Genomic DNA, 15,965 nt, shown 5'->3' with positions numbered 1-15,965 from the left:
TTTAAAAACTGGTCAGATTCTAACTTTCATAACCATGGGTACAATTTCCAAGTCTACCTAGACAAATTGCTAGACTAATACTACTCACTCACGCCTTCAATATGGTCTGCTTTGGTAAATGAACTGCCATAAGGTATTCCTGCAACTGAGCATTGTCCTACAAGTGAAATACTTATTATGATCCTGCAACGTAGACAACTTGATTAAAAATGTATGCTTTTAGGGCTTTTAAAAGACTTTGAGATCTATATTTCCCAATAATGTAGAAATATGTTTTAGAACTAATCACTACAATGTTCTACTCCATCAGTTCTTTACATTTATGATCAAGAAATTAACATCACAATTTATTTAAAACATGTGTTCAAAGAGGTATAAATATTCGTAATTACCTTCTAATGCATATTTCATATCCTGAGCAAAAAGGGTCCACATAATTTCAGCGCTTATTTTTCCCATGTTCAGTTCTTGAGGAAACCTAAAACCAAACACATATATTAGTGCATCGGAAAGAGAAATGTGCCTAAAAAACAGCTTTACATATATGCCACAGTAATTGTTATATACCTCATAAATACTTTTTTTATTTATGAGATTTTTCTTTATAAACTTTCATAGGGAAAAAGCCACATACCAGAGTACAGAAATAAACACAATTATTTGGTGCTGGGAAAACAGACTCTGTAGCATTAGTACCAAAGTGGTGCTTGGGGCTCCTGATGGATGTCTTAGGCTATGTGTTTGTTTGCTCTAAAAAGCCCTTTAGTTTGGGCAAGCACTCTATTTTCATATAATTCAATTCTGAAGATAGGGCATATGATTCTGAGTCCCTGGTACTGCATAACAACAAAACAACACCTTGCATTAATCTGTTAGCCATTTTCCTTAAAGCAAGCTTGAGTGCTTCCACTCTCTATTTGCTTAAAATAAATTATCTCCAGAAAGGCTCCTCACTTCTTGTAAAATGGCCCACTGTGAACCCATTAATCAGGACTCTAGAATTTCCAAGCAACTCTGTGTTTTAGGTCAAATAGACTTTAGGACTAAGATTACTATGGCTGCTAAATACCCATTCTGTTTGGATGGGTTTTCAATCTTATGATAAAGCTCCTAGTAATATAAGCCCAACGAAGATAATGACCAAGTCTTTTCATTATACTGAAAACACCACATGCCAATATGTTAAGACTGAAAGTACTTTCTTTTCTCACAAATATTTATTTTTTTTTAATTTTTTTTCAACTTTTTTATTTATTTATGGGACAGACAGAGACAGAGCATGAACGGGGGAGGGGCAGAGAGAGAGGGAGACACAGAATCGGAAACAGGCTCCAGGCTCCGAGCCATCCGCCCAGAGCCCGACGCGGGGCTCGAACTCCCGGACCGCGAGATCGTGACCTGGCTGAAGTCGGACGCTTAACCGACTGCGCCACCCAGGCGCCCCTTCTCACAAATATTTAATATATACACGCATATAAAAATAATATATACTAAGAGACAAAAAAATATGTTAAGGAACAAAAATAGCTCTCACATTCACCTATATTTTTGAGTTTAAATCAAAACAGAGTAACACTCCTGAATGGGATAGAAAGTGTTATCTAAGTTAATATGACCTCAATATGACCTCAAATAAGAAAAACACCACCACCAACACTGACACTACATAAGACTATTCTAGCCCCACTTGCCACCAAAAGTAGGCATGTTTCATCACATATTCCTTACCGACTGCCATCTATCAATTTGCCTAATAATGTCAATTGATATTTTAAAACTAACATGCAGAATCTGTACATTTATCAAGTAAACTCAGAACACATTCTATGATAAAAAAAATATATAACCTAAATGTATACAAATTAGTTTTCAATATTAAATTTTACTCTATTGATATAAAAATAACTTTGGGTGAGTAATTTATTTCAACAGTTTTTATTCGTGGATAGCTACTAACATCACAATTTGTGGCATATTAATTTTTATGTAACAATTATGCACTAACAAAATTGTAGGTAATATGACATAATGAGAATGCTTTCAACTCATAAAAGGAGGAAATTAATTTTTTGAATCAAGAACAAAGAACATATTAATTCACTTTATAGTGTTCTGATATTTAAAAAAAGACGTAATACAAAAAGAAAACTAACAAATAATATCTCTCACAAAAATACTTGCAAAATTCTCAGTAAAAAATGGCAAATTCAATCCTTCAATATATAAAAAGGGTAATACATCATGATTGAGAGAAGTTAATGTCCAAAATGCAATGTCAGTTCTACATTAAAAAATGAATCAATGTAGTTTATTATATCAACAGACTAAAGAGAAAAACTTATTATCTCAATAGATCCAGAAAAAGTATCTGACAAAGCTCAACATTCATTGATGATAAATAAACAAAAGCTCTGAAAATTAGAAAGTAGAGGGAACTCAACCTTATAAAGAGAATCTGCAAAAACTTACAACTAACATTTTAGTTAATAGTCTCAAGCTAAGATCAGAATCAAAGCAGTGATATTTACATTCACTACTTCTATTAAACATTATACTAGTGTTCCTAAAGAATGAAAAAGGCAAGAAAAAGAAATAAGACAAGAGGAACATAGACATGTAGCAAAGGAAGAAATAAAATTCTAGGGCAGACACATGATAATCTATGTGAAGAATCCTAAAAATAACCTAGAAAAAAGCTACTAATTTGGTTCTGAGGGTCACGGAATGTAAAGTCAATACACAAAATTATTTCTATATACTAGCAATGAATCACTGGAAATTGAAATTAAAATAATGGCATCATTCAAAATAGCAGAAAAATTTATCAAATACTTAGGTATAAATGTAAAAACATATGTACAGAATTTATAAGAAGAAAACTACAAAGTACTGAGGAGAGACACCAAATAATACCTAAATGGAGAAATTTAATAATAATTTAATAATACCTAAATATAAGGATGGATAATAATACCTAAATATAAGGATGGATATACTAGATATTGTTAGAATGTCATTTTTTTCCAAATTGATTTATAGATTCAATGAATCTCAATGAGAATTCCAGCAGGATTTTTTTTTGTGTGGAAACTGACAAAGTGACTGTAAAATTTACTTGGTAAAGCAAAAGACTAAGAAGAACAAAAAATAATATAGATTTCAAGACAAAAGCCTTTGGGAGATAGGATTAGGAAGATGGTGGCATAGGAGGACGCTGGGCTCACCTCGTCCTGCTGATCGCTTTGATTCCACCCACATCCGCCTAAACAACCCAGAAAACTGCCAGAAGACTAGCTGAAGGGACTCCCTGGAGCCAAGCATAGACAAGAGGCCCATGGAAGAGGGTAGGAAGGGTGGAGAGGCAGTGCGTGCTACACGGACTGGTGGGAGGGAACTGGGGCAATGGAGGGGCAGCCCTCCTGGCAAGGCAGAGCCCCAAAAGTCTGGCTGGCAAAAGCGGAGGGGCTGGACTGCGTGAGTTCTGACAGCCAGAGGGACTTAACATCTGGAATGTTAAAAGTCAACACCTCTGCTCTCGGAGTGCGGGGAGAGCAAGAGGACACCAGGAGGGAGAGGTGTTGAGTCTTGGAAGGCAGAGCTCAGCTCAGTGGAGAACAAAGGCACTGGCAAGCACCATTTCCCTCTCCCATCCCCTAGCCAAAATTCCAAAGGGAACCAGTTCCCCTCACCGAGCTTGCTTGCACCGCACAAACGCCCAACGCTGTGCTTCTGTGGATCCATCCCTCTGATGGGCCTGCTTCCCTCTGGGTGCTGTAGGGCTCCTCCTGCAGGGGACTGCATACAGCAAAGCCAGCTAAGCCTGCCCCTCCCACCCCTGTGCACCTTGTGCATCCACCCCGGCTAATATGCCAGATCCCATAGAAGCAGCACCACAAGCCTGGCAGTGTGCAAGTAGCCCAGACAGGGGCCAACCCATTCCACAGTGAGTCCTGCCTCTGAGAAAGGGGAAGATAAGGTACACACCAGTCTGACTGTGGCCCCAGTGGTGGGCTGGGGGTAGATTTCAGGTCTGACTGCAGCCGTGCCCACCAACACAAGTTACTCCAGACAACACAGGGGAAGTGCCCTGCAGTTTGGAGCTACTGCAGGGACTACCAAAATGATAAAAAGGAAGAATTGTCCTCAAAAGAAACTCCAGGAAATATCAACAGCTAACAAATTGATCTAAAATGATTTAAGCAATATAACAGAAGAAGGATTTAGAATAATAGTCATAAAATTAAACACTGGGCTTGAAAAAAGCATACAGGACATCAGAGAATCTACTGCTACAGAGATCAAGGGACTAAGAAATAATCACGAGGAGCTAAAAAATGCTATAAATGAGGAGCAAAATAAAACAGAGGCAGCCACACCACGGATTGAAGAGGCAGAGGAGAGAATAGGTGAATTAGAAGATAAAATTATGGAAAAAGAGGAAGCTGAGAAAAAGAGAGATAAAAAAATGCAGGAGTATAAGGGGAGAATTAGAGAACTAAGTGATGCAATCAAAGGGAACAATATCTGTATCATAGGAATTCCAGAAGAAGAAGAAGAGAGAGAAAGGGGCTGAAGGTGTACTTAAATAAATCATAGCTGAGAACTTCCCTGATTTGGGGGAAAAAAAGGCATTGAAACCCAAGAGGCACAGAGAACTCCCTTCAGACATAACTTGAATCAATCTTCTGCATGACATGTCATAGTGAAACTGGCAAAATACAGGGATAAAGAGAAAATTCTGAAAGCAGCTAGGGATAAAAAACCCTAACTTACAAAGGTAGACACATAAAAGCGGTAGCAGACCTATCTACTGAAACTTGGTAGGCCAAAAAGCAATGGCAGGAAATCTTCAATCTGATGAACAGAAAAAATATGCAGCCGAGTATCCTTTACCCAGCAAGTCTGTCATTCAGAATAGAAGGAGAGATACAGGTCTTCCCAAACAAACAAAAACTGAAGGAATTCGTCACCACTAAACCAGCCCTGCAAGAGATCCTAAGGGGGATTCTGTGAGTGAAATGTGGCAAGTCCCACAAAGTACCAGAGACATCACTACAAGCATGAAACCTACAGACTTCACAATGACTCTAAACCAATATCTTTCTATAATAACACTGAATGTAAAGGGACTAAATGCTCCAACCAAAAGATACAGGGTACCAGAATGGAAAAAAAAAAAAAAAAAAAAAAAACAAGACCCATCTATTTGTTGTCTACAGAGACTCATTTTAGACCCGAGGACACCTTTAGATTCAAAGTGAGGGGATGGAGAACTATCTATCATGCTCCTGGAAGTCAAAAGAAAGCTGGAGTAGCCATACTTATATCAGACAAACTAGACTTTAAATTAAAAGCTGTAACAAGAGATGAAGAAGGGCATTATATAATAATTACAGGGTCTATCCATCAGGAAGAGCTAACAATTATAAATGTCTATGCGCCGAATACCGGAGCGCCCAAATATATAAAACAATTACTCATAAACACAAGCAACCTTATTGAAAAGAATGTGGTAATTGCAGGGGACTTTAACACCCCACTTACAACAATAGATAGATCATCTAGACAAAGGATCAATAAACAAGGGCCCTGAATGATACATTGGATCAGATGGACTTGACAGATATATTTAGAACTCTGCATCCCAAAGCAACAGAATATACTTTCTCCTCGAGTGCACATGGAACATTCTCCAAGAGAGATCACATACTGGGTCACAAAACAGCCCTTCATAAGTGTAAAAGAAGTGAGATCATACCATGCACACTTTCAGACCACAATGCTATGAAACTTGAAATCAACCACAGGAAAAAGTCTGGAAAACCTCCAAAAGCATGGAGATTAAAGAACACCCTACTAAAGAAGGAATGGGTCAACCAGACAATTAGAGAAGAAATTAAAAAAATATATGGAAACAAATGAAAATGAAAATACAATGATCCAAACACTTTGGGATGCAGCGAAGGCAGTCCTGAGAGGAAAATACATTGCAATCCAGGCCTATCTCAAGAAACAAGAAAAATCCAAATACAAAATCTAACAGCACACCTAAAGGAAATAGAAGCAGAACAGCAAAGACACCCCAAACCCAGCAGAAGAAGAGAAATAATAAAGATAAGAGCAGAAAGAAACAATATAGAATCTAAAAAAACTGTAGAGCAGATCAATGAAACCAAGAGTTGGTTTTTTGAAAAAAAATAAACAAAATTGATAAACCTCTAGCCAGGCTTCTCAAAAAGAAAAGGGAGATGACCCAAATAGATAAAATCATGAATGAAAATGGACTTATTACAACCAATCCCTCAGAAATACAAGCAATTATCAGGGAATACTATGAAAAATTATATGCCAACAAACTGGACAACCTGGAAGAAATGGACAAATTCCTAAGCTCCCACACACTTCTAAAACTCAAACAGGAAGAAATAGAAAACTTGAACAGACCCATAACCAGCAAAGAAATTGAATCAGTTATCAAAAATCTCCCAAAAAATAAGAGTCCAGGGCCAGATGGCTTCCCTGGGGAATTCTATGAGACATTTAAAGCAGACATAATACCTATCCTCAAGCTGTTCCAAAAAATAGAAAGGGAAGGAAAACTTCCAGACTCATTCTATAAAGCCAGCATTACTTTGATTCCCAAACCATAGACCCCCCCAAAAAAAACCAGAACTACAGGCCAATATCTCTGATGAATATGCCTGCAAAAATTCTCAACAATATACTAGCAAATTAAATTCAATAGCATATAAAAAGAATTATTCACCATGATCAAGTGGGATTCATTCCTGGGCTAAAGGGCTGGTTCGACATTTGCAAAGCAATCAATGTGATACATCACATTAATAAAAGAAAAGAACCATATGATCCTGTCAATGGATACAGAAAAAGTATTGACAAAATTCAGCATCCTTTCTTAATAAAAACCCTCGAGAAAGTCGGGACAGAAGGAACATACTTAAACATCATAAAAACCATTTATGAAAAGCCCACAGCTAACATCATCCTCAATGGGGAAAAACTGAGAGCTTTCCCCCTGAGATCAGGAACATGACAGGGATGTCCACTCTCACCGCTGTTGTTTAATATAGGGTTGGAAGTTCTAGCAACAGCAATCAGACAACAAAAGGAAATCAAAGGCATCAAAGTTGGCAAAGATGAAGTCAAGCTTTCACTTTTTGCAGATGGCATGATATTATACATGGAAAACCTGATAGAGTCCACCAAAAGTCTGCTAGAACTGATACATGAATTCAGCAAAGTCGCAGGATACAAAATCAATGTACAGAAATCAGTTGCATTCTTATAGACTAATAATGAAGTAACAGAAAGACAAATAAAGAAACTGGTCCCATTCACAATTGCACCAAGAATCATAAAATACCTAGGAATAAACCTAACCAAAGATCTAAGAGATCTGTATACTGAAAACTATAGGAAGCTTATGAAAGAAATTGAAGAAAATACAAAGAAATAGAAAAACATTCCATGCTCATGGATTGGAAGAATAAATATTTTTAAAATGTCAATACTACCCAAAGCAATCTATGCATTCAATGCAATCCCAATCAAAATTGCACCAGCATTCTTCTCGAAACTAGAACAAGCAATCCTAAAATTTGTATGGAACCACAAAAGATCCCGAATAGCCAAAGTAATATCAAAGAAGAAGACCAAAGTGGGAGGCATCACGATCCCAGATTTTAGCCTCTACTACAAAGCTGTCATCATCAAGACAGCATGGTATTGGCACAAAAACAGACACAAAGACCAATGGAATAGAATAGAGACTCCAGAATTGGACCCACAGGTGTATGGTCAACTAATCTTTGACAAAGCAGGAAAGAATATCCAATGGAAAAAAGAGACTCTTTAACAAATGGTGGTGGGAGAACTGGACAGCAACATGCAGAAGTATGAAACTAGACGACTTTCTTATACCATTCACAAAAATAAACTCAAAAATGGATAAAGGATCCGAATGTGAGACAGGAAACCACCAAAACTCTAGAGGAGAAAGAAGAAAAAAACCTCTCTGATTCAGCTGCACCAATTTCTTACTTGACACATCCCCAAAGGCCAGGGAATTAAAAGCAAAAGTGAACTATTGGGACCTCCTCAAGATAAAAAGCTTCTGCACTGCAAAGGAAACAATCAACAAAACTAAAAGGCAACCAACGGAATGGGAAAAGATATTTGGAAATGACATATCGGACAAAGGGCTAGTATCCAAAATCTATAAAGAGCTCACCAAACTCCACACCCGAAAAACAAAGAATCCAGTGAAGAAATGGGCAGAAAACATGAATAGACACTTCTCTAAAGAAGACATCCAGATGGCCAACAGGCACATGAAAAGATGCTCAACGTCGCTCCTCATCAGGGAAATACAAATCAAAACCACACTGAGATACCACCTCACGCCAGTCAGAGTGGCTAAAATGAACAAATCAGGAAACTATAGATGCTGGAGAGGATATGGAGAAACGGGAACCCTCTTGCACTGTTGATGGGAATGCAAACTGGTGCAGCCGCTCTGGAAAACAGTGTGGAGGTTCCTCAAAAAATTAAAAATAGCTCTACCCTATGACCCAGCAATAGCACTGCTAGGAATTTACCCAAGGGAAACAGAAGTGCTGATGCATGGGGGCATTTGTACCCCAATGTTTACAACGGCACTTTTAACAATAGCCAAATTATGGAAAGAACCTAAATGTCCATCAACTGAGGAATGGATAAAGAAATTGTGGTTTATATACACAATGGAATACTACGTGGCAATAAGAATGAAATATGGCCTTTTGTAGCAACATGGGTGGAACTGGACAGTGTTATGCTAAGTGAAGTAAGTTATACAGAGAAAGACAGATACCTTAGGTTTTCACTCTTATGTGGATCCTGAGAAACTTAACAGAAGACCATGGGGGAGGGAAAGGCGGTAAAAAAAGTTAGAGAGGGAGGGAGCCAAACCATAAGAGACTCTTAAAAAATGAGAATAAACTAAGGGTTGATGGGGGGTAGGAGGGAGGGGAAGGTCAGTGATGGGCATTGAGGAGGGCACCTGTTGGGATGAGCACTGGGTGTTGTATGGAAACCGATTTGACAATAAATTTCATATTAAAAAATAATTTAAAAAAACCCAGAACATTTACATCTCCATGTCTTCACAGCTTACAATGAAATATAGTAATTAAGACAGTCCATCTTCAAATACAAGGTTAATTAATTTTCAGTAAGATATTATGGTAATTAAATAGGGAAAGGGTAGCGTCAACAAGTTGTGCTAGGGTAACTGGATATCCATATGCAAAAAAATAAAGAGACCTCGACCCATACTTCACAACATATAAAAAATTACCTCAAAATGGACCACCTACCTAAATATAAATATACCTACCTAAATATAAAACCTTAAACTATAAAACTTCTAAAAGAAATAGTAAAAAATCTTTGTGAGTTTGCATTAGGCTGGTTGCTTAGATGTGAGGCAAAAAATTCAAAGCATACTCATAAATTAGACTTCATGAAAATTAAAATTTGTTTTTTAGAAGGTACTGTTGAGAAAATAAAAAGATATGCAACAATATAGGAGAAAACAGTTTGCAAGACACATATATGATAAAGGAATTTTACCCAGAATATATAAATTAGTCTCTAATATCAATAATTTTAAAAAATGGGCAAAGGATTTCAAAGACACTTCAGCAAGGAAGGTAATTAGATGAAAAATAAGCACATGACAATGTGCTCAACATTAGCCTTTAGGTACTTTCAAATTAAAACTATAATGTGATACCACTATATGTCTACTAGAACAGCTTGAAAACAAAAGAAACAGAACAAAAGCTGACAATACCAAAGGCTAGCAACGTTGTAGAGGAGCTAGAGTGTGGATACATTTTGGCTGACAAAATGTTAGAATCAGATTGGAAAACAATTTGGCAATTTCTTATAAAGGTAGATATATTTTTAACTAATAGTCTCCTTCTAGGTATTTATCAAAGAGAAATGCAACTATATTTGCAACAAAAGCTGTATATATTGCTTAATTCTTAATCACCTAAAACTGCAACATCAATGTCCTTCAACTAATGAAAGGATAAATCAATGGAGACAGATTCACAGAATGAAATTTTTTAAGCAATAAAAAGGAATAAAGTACCAATACATGTAACAATGCACATGAGTACCAACTGAATTATGTTCAATGAGAAAAGCTATAGTCAAAGGCCTACATACCATGATTCCAATACATTATCGAAAAGGCAAAAATAGAGAGACAGAAAACTTATGAGTGGTTGCCAGTGACTTGGGGTGTAAAGAGGGGTTGACTATAAAGGAGTGTGAAGAAATTTGGGGGTAATAAATATATTTTATATTTTAATGTTAGTAGTTACATCACTATGTGTTTTTTATTTCATCAATTTCTGCTCATTATTTCCTAACATCCATTTTCTTTAGGTTTAATAAATTGTTTCTTGTTTAAATTCTTAAGAATGATACTTAAATAAGTAATTTGGGAGATTTTTTCCAATCTAATGTGTATTTAAGGTATAAATTTCTTTCAGGAACTGCATTTAGCTGTATCCTAATAATATTATATTATATATTCATTTTAATCCAATCAAAATATTTCAAATTTTTAATTTTGATTTTTTTTCTATTTTGGAATGTATGCAATTTTAATGTTCTAATATCTTTTTTTATTGAAGTAGTGTTGACATAATGTTATGTTATGTTCAGGTGTACAACATAATGATTCAGTATCTCCCTACATTATGCTCTGCTCTGCTCACTGTCACTATGGATCACAACGTTCACCAGACAACCCTATTCCAGTATCACTGACTATATTTCCTATACTTTACCTTTCATCCCTGTGACTTATTCACTAACTGGAAGTCTGTGCCTCCCACACCCTATCACCAATTTTGCCCATTGCCCCATACTCCTCCCCTCTGGCAACCATCAGTTTATTCTCTGTATTTATAAGCCTGTTTCTGCTTTTTGCTTGTTCATTTTGTTTTTTTAGATTCCACATGTAAGTGAAACCATATGTTATTTATCTAATCTTGATTTCTTAACTTCAGCTACTTGGATTTCCTAATATCTTTTTGTTGCTGTTTTCTCCTTAATTAAACTAAGGTCAAAGAGCACATTTTGAATGATTCCATTCTTATGAAATTTGTTGAGATTTACTTTATACCCCATCATATAGTTAACTTTTATAAACCATCTTTATTTTACATCTTTTGTGTCCTTGAACTTCATTGTGGTTATTTTCTTCTGTACTATCTTCATGTTTACTAATTCTTTCCTTAGGTCTAAATTATTATTAATTTCATTGTTGTAGTTTTTAGTTCTAGAATTTCTTTCTGATCCTTTCAGTAGTTTCAAGGTCAGAGCTGAATTTTTTCATTGTGTTATTTAATTTCTTAATATATCAATCAAAATTATAATATATGAGTCTCTAAATTCTATTATATTAATCTCTTATAATACCTGCTTATTTTTGATTGAGTGAAAGACATTGCTTGTGAAAGATGTCTATACAATTTAAGTCTGTGGATGATGTTAGTATTTTTCAGAAAGGATTCATGTTTCTTCTGGCAGCTGTATTTTAGGGTTTGAGAGAGATGACCTTTCTCCATTCACAAACTGAATTCACTCAAACTGGATCTGTATTTTATTCACACTCACTCCTAGCATGTATCCCTTCCTAGCCCCATATGTATGACTTGGATGTTCACCTCGACCTGCTACTTCATAGGGCCTGAATTTCAATTATTCTCCTTTCTGTTTTTCAGCTGCAACTCTTTGTCTAGCTTCTCAAATTCTCAGTCTTTGTCTCTCGGTGTATCAGTTGATGCCTGTAGGAGAGAGAGTCATCACATATCCAACACACTTTCCTACTAAACATGTGCATACATCATAAGAAATTCATGAAGAGAAAACATATCAGTTAATGGAGGAAAGAAGTTGTGTACCCCAGTTAATGGTTATAATTACCACATGAAATAACCCTAAAAGTGATTTCTAAAACATATTTTCATTTAATTTGGAAGCTTCAATGAAATAACTTCAAAACAAAAATTCTAAAAACTACCTGTCTCAGAATTTTCTCAAGTGTAGAACCAATCTATGTCAAGTTTGATTTTCACTGTTGAAAAACTTTGTGTTTTTCATTAATCATTAGTATTAAATCATTAGTATTAAATCCTCAACGATGCAAAACTTAAACCAACCAAACAACCATTTAAAATAAAAACAACACATTAGAAAAATATATGCAAGATGTATTAAGAGCAAAGGGATAATATTAATATAACGGGAACTCGTACAAATCTACAGGAAAAAGATGAATATTAGAAAAAAGTGGCTAATGGGATGAATGGTCAATTTAAAAAGAAAAACACAAAAGCTTATTAAACCTAGGAAAAGAGATGTCCAACCTTTCTAATAATGAAATTTTCATTAAAATAGTGAAAAATTTTTATTGAAAACATTCAGATTAGAAAACATTAAACAATGGCAAAAAACTTAGGACGTGTTTGAATCTGTTTTTCAAAAGTCATCTCATGACTCTGTACAGGCTTCCAAATCGTATGCAATTCCACATCTGTGTTACTCCCATTCCCTTTTGTCCTGTACCCCAGGAGTCCCCTCTACGGGATGCATCATCCTGATGTTGTATGAAATGACAGAATATTATGTAACTATCAAAAAGAATAAGACAGATCTGCTTGTACTGAGACAAAAAAGATGCCTAGCAGGTAGTGTTATGTGAACAAAGCAAATTACAGATTAGTATACATAATATGATTCCATATTTTGTAAAAAATATATTGATGCCTGTATATGTAATATGCATATAATAAACACTATTAAATGAATACCTATGCTTATATGCGCAGAAAACATTAGTTGGAAAAAAATACACCCAGCTATTGAAAATTGGTAAGGTTTGGGTGAGGGGGTTCTTATGTTCATTTATTATCTTCACAAAAATGATGCATAAAGATGACAACTTTTATTTTCTGCTTTACACCATCCTATGAAGCTAAATAAGATTATTTTTGTAATCCTAAAAATTTTTTAATTATTTCTCTTTTGAAATAAAATTAATGGGAATTTTACCAAATATGTAATTAACATTTTTTTTCTCACATTCTTATTTAAAAAATGAGGGATTGGTGGTCAGGATTTGAGCCTGAAGCTATTACCCCAAGTTCATGATCTCTCCAATAAAGAGAAGACATTCAACAAATTTTTATACTAAGAGATACTAAGCTAGCTTTGATTACATTCATTTTAGACTCAAGAACATTAGAGATTTAAAAATATGTCCTAAAACACGAAACAAATGAGTGGCAGAGTCAGAAATAGAACTTAGCTTCTCAACCATATTTTTCATTCTTTTTTTTACGACAGTAACAAAAATTCCTAAGCATTGAAAATGTCTTCATAGCTAATTTTGACTTTTTTGTATTAGTCTATTAATTTTGCCTAAAATTATTTATAATTCAAATTATTAGCTTCATATTTTATACAACAGTCCCTCTTTAAATTTAAATCTCAAGATGTACTCCTTGCTAAGCTCCATTTTTATTCAGAAAACAATCTTTGAGGTCTGACATATTTTCTGATATCTGTTCTAGAAGTTGTTTTACTATACAGTGTATTATGATATACTGGTTTCAAATTTGGTTGTACTTACCATTACCTAAGGAGATAATGGATATCCTATGCTAGAAACAGCAACAAACAAAACCTCAAAGCTTGTTTATTTAATAGTTACACAGGTTCTTCTGATGTCCGTATTTTTTTATTTTACTTTGCTACTTCTCTATGGTGCATTTCAAAATATTTCTCTGGCTCTTCCTTTTAATTTTCAAAGTTCATTTATTTTGAGAGAGAGTGCACGCACATGAGCAGGGGAGAGGCAGAGAGAGAAGGAGACAGAGAACTCGAAGCAGGCTCCACACAGAGCCCGAAGCAGAGCTCAAACTCACAAACCATGAGATCATGACCTGAGTGAAATCAAGAGCCAAAATCACACTTAACCCACTGAGCCACCCAGGGGCCCCTCTATGGCTTTTTATTATATATAATCTAGTTAAATAATAATAAAAAAAACAACACTATTTAGTCCTGAATCTAGATAGCAAACTACATCACCAACCTCTGCCACAGTCTATAGCATCTTTTCCCTTCCACAATTCTGTGGATTCTTCCTTTGATACACCAGTGAAATCTGCTGTCCCACCCCCATTCCTACTGTCACATTCCTTATTCAAGTCTTAACCTTCACTTGCCTCAAGAATTGTACTAGTTTATCTATTTGCCTCCATTTCCCCGTCTTCCAGTACACTTCTACATTTACCACCTCAGTTACCTTTAAGAACACAGACTGTAATATTTCTTTTTTCTTTTTTTTTTTTAATTTTTTTTTCAACGTTTTTTATTTATTTTTGGGACAGAGAGAGACAGAGCATGAACGGGGGAGGGGCAGAGAGAGAGGGAGACACAGAATCGGAAACAGGCTCCAGGCTCTGAGCCATCAGCCCAGAGCCCGATGCGGGGCTCGAACTCACGGACCGCGAGATCGTGACCTGGCTGAAGTCGGATGCTTAACCGACTGCGCCACCCAGGCGCCCCAAGAACACAGACTGTAATATTTCAAACCACTGTTTTAAAATCATCAATTGCTTGTTACACTTCATTAGCATATAAAAGTATCAATTCATTTAAAGTTACTTTCTTGGCCAGTGATGATTTCATCCCAACTTCTATCTCTACTCTCCAATATTTTCCATGCTCTACCCGCCAAGATTACTTACAATTTCTGAACATTTGTGATATCCCACATCTTCTGACCATTTTCTCCATCTATTCTCTTTCCTCCTGAATTTCCATTTGATCATAACTTCCCCTTCTTCCTTCAAACCACAGTTCAAATATCACCTCTTGCTAAAGTCCTCTGTTGTACTCAAGGCAGAATTAACACTAATTAATTAGCTATGAAGGACAAGGACAAAGGGTACAATGACTATAAACTGCATTATAGCTCGCTTACTGTTAGGAATGGTGCTTTTACTATAAAAATTCTATAATTTTACTGATAACATAAGATTTAACTTAGTATAATTTTATTGACATTTGTTTTATAGTTCAAAACTGATAGTATTTATTTTTTCTTTGATTAATTTTGTTTAGCATTAGAAGACAATTCCTCTCCATTTAGAATCTCTTCATTACCCAATATTATACAATCTTCTAAATATAATATATATTAATTTATATATGTTTATGTATATATACCACGTGTATGTATATTATATATTCTCTCCACATGATTTAACATGATATAAACACTTCTAGAAGCCAAGATATAACCTGGTGAAAAAATCTGCAAAGCTAATAGTTTCTACAACAACTTCTTTGCTCCTACCTACCTAGAGAAAAAAAAGGATGAAAAATTCCCAACTATCAGCAAAATATGACAGAAGAAGCAAATCTGTTGTTGGCGTGAAAGAAGAGACATCTCAGATGTCTCCTAATAGATTTTATTGAGGTCTAAGTAACTGCTGGTTAGGTTTTATTTCCAGGGGGCACAAAATAATCATATGCCCCCAAATGCTTTTTTTTCACTCTGTCCACATATGCAACTACATACTCTCATGTTGGTAAATTATTTATGCTTTACTGTGCTGTATCCCCAGTACCAGACCATTATTCAAAAGGCAGAGCTGTTTTCTTCCAACAAACTTCACAGTTGAAAATTTCTGCCCTTTCTTAAGGCTGGCTAAGAAGTCTATGCAATCTGGAACCTTCTTTTCCACAATTTAACACAGCTCTTGCTATTTCCTCTGCACAATCCACAACAACAAAATGTAGTGGTTACACCTCAATACAATCCAAAAGATACATATTTGATTTCTCTTCTACTACTTGACTAATTCACC

General features: G+C 35.5%; 1 protein-coding gene across 6 annotated transcripts in view; it reads right to left on the bottom strand.

Annotated features, from left to right (window-relative positions):
- Positions 1-15,965, bottom strand: part of UNC13C (unc-13 homolog C) — a 613,180-nt gene that overhangs the window by 184,147 nt on the left and 413,068 nt on the right. For all 6 annotated transcript variants that reach the window (XM_040492731.1, XM_040492733.1, XM_040492734.1 and 3 more), the window contains one exon: positions 393-478. In XM_040492731.1, coding sequence (XP_040348665.1) covers positions 393-478 — 86 coding nt within the window. The remainder of the gene's footprint in view (positions 1-392; positions 479-15,965) is intronic.

The sequence above is a fragment of the Herpailurus yagouaroundi genome, unplaced genomic scaffold (assembly GCF_014898765.1).
Source record: "Herpailurus yagouaroundi ecotype Mexico unplaced genomic scaffold, PumYag 184, whole genome shotgun sequence".
Taxonomy (NCBI): Eukaryota; Metazoa; Chordata; class Mammalia; order Carnivora; family Felidae; genus Herpailurus; species Herpailurus yagouaroundi.
The sequence above is the reverse complement of the archived record's forward strand: the minus strand, read 5'-3'. Positions and strand labels throughout refer to the sequence as shown.